Source organism: Vigna angularis, chromosome 4 (genome assembly GCF_016808095.1).
Source record: "Vigna angularis cultivar LongXiaoDou No.4 chromosome 4, ASM1680809v1, whole genome shotgun sequence".
NCBI lineage: Eukaryota > Viridiplantae > Streptophyta > Magnoliopsida > Fabales > Fabaceae > Vigna > Vigna angularis.
Window position 1 is genome coordinate 28384717 of NC_068973.1, and position 6109 is coordinate 28390825.

The 6109-nt window shown below is 37.2% G+C and overlaps 1 protein-coding gene across 2 annotated transcripts; it reads left to right on the forward strand.

Annotated features, from left to right (window-relative positions):
- The first annotated feature begins 595 nt into the window (after positions 1-595).
- On the forward strand, positions 596-5341 carry LOC108331666 (uncharacterized). 2 transcript variants are annotated; one of them, XM_017566517.2, is made up of 3 exons: positions 596-787; positions 872-1035; positions 2679-5341. In XM_017566517.2, the coding sequence occupies exon 3, from the start codon at positions 2803-2805 to the stop codon at positions 4864-4866; it is 2064 nt and encodes a 687-aa protein (XP_017422006.1). In that variant the 5' UTR covers positions 596-787; positions 872-1035; positions 2679-2802; the 3' UTR covers positions 4867-5341. The 2 variants fall into 2 exon arrangements, with proteins under 2 accessions (XP_017422006.1, XP_017422007.1); XM_017566518.2 differs by lacking the exon at positions 872-1035 and having other exon boundaries at positions 614-787.
- The last annotated feature ends 768 nt before the right edge of the window (positions 5342-6109 follow it).

A 6109-nucleotide genomic window follows, 5' to 3' on the forward strand; every position in this document is an offset into this window, starting at 1 on the left:
TTCACCTAAAACCTCGCGTGTTTGGTAGCTCCATACATTCCACAACTACCATGATGATGCCATGACTACCATAGATGTGTAACACCTTTCTTTTATGTGAACGAGCTTCTTAACGTGAACAAGTTCAAGAACATTATTATAAAAACACATTCAATACCCTTTAATCTTCTTGTTTGAAATAAGATTGGATCAAGCCATCATCCTACTAATTCACATTCTCAAATAAGCACAAATGAACACAAACCGTTTTTGTATATACATACTCTCTAATCCTTCTTTGTAGAAAATTATTTTAAAGATAGTCTAAAAAAAATTCAATAATTTAAAATTGTATTTAATTTCAATTAGATAGTAATATACTTGTAAATAGGTTGAATCTTTAACATTTTATGGAGAATAATTGATGCTTTCATACTTCAATCACATAAAAAAAAAACACAAATATTCTAAATAAGAATAAACTAATGATAATCCTCTTGGCCGTAAGTTGCAAATCCAATTCCAGTTGAGGAGTTAAAAGCTAACCGTGGTTAAGTTATGTGGGTCCCAGTGTGTTATAAAAAAGTGTATATAGATGAAGAATAAAAGGAAAATAAAAAAGGAAAAAAAAGTATTAACCAGCTAAACACGGGGGTTCCATTTTCTGAGTAGTAAATTGGGGGAAATTAGATTCTTCACAGTTGTTGAGGGCTTTGACAGATGGGTCATTGTACATGGTGACGGTCTTCTCAGATTCAAATTCCTGAAACGTCACACCCCTCTACTCTCTCCTCACATCGCCAATCAGGTAATTTCACTCACACCTCACTCCTCTTCTTCCTCACTGCGCCAACGCCTCACCGCTTTTTTCTCCGCTTTTCAATTCCCCTAGATTCGCCACGCCCGACCTTCCACCTAGGGTTTCCACCTCAAATTCCAGATTTTCTCCTCCGTCAATTTCGACCGTTGCCTCCTCTTTTCAAATGCGCTGCTCCTGTAGATCCGTGGCGGGATTCGCTTCACTTTGAATTTCCTTCTCCCAAAAAACAAATACAGGTTCGCCTCCCAACATTTTCCCCTCTCTTCTTTTACCTCCTCCTTTTACTTCTTCCACTTCTTAAGTCTTCGCGTCAGTTTCACTTCTTAATTTTCCGTATTTTCTCGAGTTCCGTGACTTTCGCGTTTTAATTCCATTTCTCGGGGGTTTTGGGATGGACTTGATGCTTCCAATTTTTACTTGTAAATTTTACTTGTGATTTCTTCATGCTGGGTACACAATTTGTGAAACGCGGTATTGGTTTTTCCCTGTCTTTGTTTGAAGTGGGAAATCAGATAAGGTAATTCTCAGTTATTCGTTGTGTTGTGTTGAGTTTGCAAATCAATGGCTGCTTGGTGGAAGGGATTGGCCTTCCTCTTGTAGGTGCGATGGGACCGGAACTGGAACGGCAGCTGTTAGTTTAGGTTTTCGTTGGGTTAACTAGTAATATTTTATATGATTTGTGGCCGTTTGTAGTTCGCTTTCGTGTAGATCTGTCCCCATCTTCGTTTTTTAGAACTGGAAAAACTATTTAGAATATTATAAACTAAGACCTGCTTACGAGTATGTTGAGTTCGGTCTAAATTTCAGTGTCAGTGAACAACTTAGAATGACGGAGAACCAAGTTTCGAAAATTTATTTTGGTTACACTTGGACGGATTCTGTTTAAGTGTTTGAGTTGGATTTTTTTTGTCTATGTGGGTTGTCTTGTTGCCATATAAGATAAACAAATGCCTAGTAGCTGAAGTCCACTGCATGAATCGCATGACACCATTTGGCTCAATTCAAGACCCGATCCTTTGATATGTTTTTCACACGAGATTCCTTTTAACAACTTCCTCCAATGTTCTTTGTCGTCTCCCTCTTCCCATTTTCATGCGATTGTAAGCCATGCATTTTACCCTCCTCATCTCTATGATTTCTGCTTTTGGCCTAACTACCGTAACCAACTTAGTATCATATTTTCCTCTGTTGGTGTCGCACTAATATGTCTAACACATTACCTTCTCTGCACTTCAATTAAGGCTACTTGATGACTTAATCGGGCTTTGTAACTGTATCAGTCACTACCATGTATGTTTTATGATATCCTCGCTTAATGTTGTAAGTGAGGAAAATACAATTATCAAGTCTCTTGATACCCAATTACCCAGGACTGCCCGATAGTAAACAGATGTTGACATTAGCAAATGTTACTCCCACATAATTTCTTTCCATCCATTAAATCACACTGTAATATTGGCGTGTTTAGTCAATAGGCCTGATCAGTGAATATGTCCATACCTGTAAATATTAGGATTTAAGGTACAAGCAAGAGACGAGTCTTATCATTCTTCTTATTTCTTCTTTGAATTTGTGTTGACCTACTAAATAATCTTATAATTTTCCCTAGACATTAATGACACTTATGTTGTTCCATACAGATGATGATAAAGGTTTCCTATGCAGTGCAATGTAACTGATCACACATCTAATTATTTAAAACTGAAACTCTTTATAAAATGTTGACACTATAAACTTCAGCTTTTGTCATTAATAGTTTTGAATATGTATTTTTCATCTGTACTTTGAAGAGTTGGTTTACTTATAATTGTTGCCTACGCACAGTAAAATCTTAAGAAATTTAGTCATTGTTTTTCAATTTCTCTCTCCATTGGTTCAGGTACATGGTTGAGGAGCTTCCTCAAGCAGAGGAGGCCTGATATAAAATCCAGTAGTCGTGTTCAATCTCTCTGCCTCTTAATTACCTGAGGAAGTAACTTACGGATAATTAAGACTACTGGATAATGGAGTGCAACAAAGATGAGGCAGTTCGGGCCAAAGAAATAGCAGAGAGGAAATTTTCAGAAAGGGAATATGTTGGTGCAAAGAAATTTGCTCTCAAGGCTCAAAATCTGTATCCTGATTTGGAGGATATTACCCAGCTCTTGACAACAATTGATATTTATATATCTGCTGATAATAAAGTAAGCGGAGAAATGGATTGGTATGGTATACTTGGAGTGAGTCCCTTTGCTGATGAGGAGACTGTCAGGAAGCAATACAGGAAGCTGGCTCTCACCCTTCACCCTGACAAAAACAAGTCTTTGGGTGCAGAGGGTGCATTTAAGTTGGTTTCAGAGGCATGGAGTTTGTTATCAGATAAGACCAAGAGACTTGAATATAACCAGAAGAGGAGTTTGAAAGGATTCCAGCATAATACTTCCAACCATGTTGGATCTAAATCAGATGCACCCAGTTCAAATGGTTTTTACAATTTAAAGAAGAATGTAACTTCAAATGTCAGGACTGGAAATAATAATGGTCGGGCACCTTCAACTGCAGTTCCTCCTCCACATAAAAAAGCTGATACCTTTTGGACGATCTGCAATCGGTGCAGGACACATTATGAATATCTCAGGATTTATTTGAATCACACCCTTTTATGTCCAAACTGTAATGAAGCTTTTGTTGCTGTAGAGAGGGGTCCACCACCAAATGTTTTTAAGCCACCAAATTGGTCTTCTCATCAACAACGACATCAAAATTCTCAACACCATGCTGGAAGTAATAATACAAACTTTCAGTGGGGTTCTCACAATAGAATGGCTGGTTTTGGTAGCACAGATGGATCAACATCTGTTGCAGCTCAAGCTGCAAGTGTTGTGCAACAGGCAAGTGAGAAAGTAAGGAGAGAGGGTTCCTTTCACAAAGCTGAAAAACCTATGAAAAAAAGGAGGACAGATGATATTCGAGTTAATGGCTATCAAGGATACATGGCTAATCATATGACCGGGGGACATGGAGCAGCTGGCTTGGGAAGCTTTTCTGAATCAGGAAAGGCTAACTTGGAAGCAGAAAGGAATTATGGTTTTTCAGGTCTGCCTGGCAAGCATTACAGCACAAGGGAATTGTCAATGTTTGAATTACGAAACATGTTGATGGACAAGTCACGCAATGTAATTCGTAAGAAACTTCAAGAATGGAAATCAATGGCTGAAGCTAAGATTAACAGGGATAAAGAAAATAAGAGACAGAAAAGCACATTAACAACTGGTTCAGAAAAGCTGAGAGAGCCTGCTGTCAATGGTAACAGGCATCCAAACATTGATTCTTTCCCTGTCAGAAGTGACCAAGCTTATGTCACCATCAATGTTCCAGACCCTGATTTTCATAACTTTGATTTGGACAGAGATGAAAGTTCCTTTGCTGAGGACCAGGTGTGGGCTGCGTACGATGATGATGATGGAATGCCTCGATATTACGCTAGAGTTCACAAGGTGATCTCTATAAAGCCATTTAAAATGAGGATCAGTTGGCTTAATTCTCGAAGCAACAGCGAATTGGGCCCAATAGATTGGGTGGGCTCTGGTTTTTATAAGACTTGTGGGGATTTCAGAACTGGCAAGCACGAAATATCTGAATCATTAAATTCTTTCTCTCACAAGGTTAGGTGGACAAAAGGCACGAGAGGTGTTGTTCGCATCTTTCCTGGAAAGGGGGAAGTCTGGGCTCTTTACAGGAACTGGTCTCCTGATTGGAATGAACATACCCCAGATGAAGTGATACACAAGTATGATATGGTGGAGGTGCTCGAAGATTTCAATGAAGAACAGGGCATATTAGTTACCCCTCTAGTTAAGGTAACTGGTTTTAGGACTGTGTTTCAAAGGCATGCAGACCGTGATCAGGAGAAGAGGATTCTTAAAGAGGAAATGTTTCGATTCTCTCATCAGGTTCCTAATTGCTTGTTGACTGGCCAAGAAGCTCAGAATGCTCCAAAGGGTTGTCGAGAGTTGGATCCAGCCGCTACTCCTTTAGACCTCCTTCAGATAACCACAGAAGCTAATGAGACATCAGATAATGCATAGGATCTATGGGGAAGAAATGAGGCTCGCTTCACCTGCTGTGAAATGGGACAGAGAATGCATAAAAACCTTGTAGAGCAGAAATGTTAAACGAGGGTAGTAAACAGAAAAAAAAAAGAATGCAAAGGATAGAAATGTTTGTGTGACTGATGATGCAATAGGCTTGAGAAATCAAAATGAAGATTGATGAAAATACAGTCTTTCACGACTCTTTCATTTTGTAAGGCCTGACAAAGATATTTTATAGTAAACTTTTGGTGTTACATATGGGTCGAAGGGATCCACAGCTTTTCGGTTTTTGTTGTATAATTTCCAGACATGGCAGTTATCATTCATCGTTCTGCAAGCAAAATGAATAGACTAGTTCTGGCATTTCATGTCGTCCTATGCCTGGTGCTTTACTCTTCCAGTTTATGGACGTGCATGTTCTGTCTTGTGTGATAAACTCATGAATTTTAATTACATCTGATTCATTTCCTAATTGTAGTGTGATATCCAATACAATAGTGTTTTAGCTATTATCTGTTTAACGCTGCATTGTCTTTTAATTGTAACTCACTTGATTAAAATTATAACTATATACCCTTGGTACCCTTGATCTGTTTATGTTTAATGGGTAGGGGCTTTTTGCGCTCTGATTTTATTTGTGGGCTTGTATGAAAATCAAATTCAATTCGTTAACCAAAATTGAAAGTTTTAGTATAAAATAGATATAGTAATGTTTTATATAAAACAAACTGAAAATTGTCATTGAATGTGTACCGGTCACTGTTTACTTATTTATTTTTTAAAATATTGTTTCTAAATCATATTTTTTTACTCTCCAGTCATTTTTTTTCTTTCTAAAATGTCAATATTTTCGAGTTAAGCAGACGTATTAAGAAGTATTTTGAAAACATTTTTTTTCTATAATTCAGCACTATTAATATATTTTTTTTTGTCTGTAGTATTAAAATTCAATCGTGAAATTAAATTCTTCAACTATGGGTTTGTTCAAATCCATGGGCTTGGTTCTCATCATAAACAATTGATATTGCTTTTTCGTTTAAGTCATGTGGCCAATGAATTTCGAGACTTATAAGTTTGTAATTGATTTGATTTAATTTTATGATATTTGATTTTAAAATTTTAGCTGAATTTTGTATTCAAGAATTTTGTTGACCTTTAATTCAAAATTCATCTTTATATTTAGTGCACTTTGTTATTGTCTTCTTTGTTAGGCTATAACTTCTACTTTGACGATGTT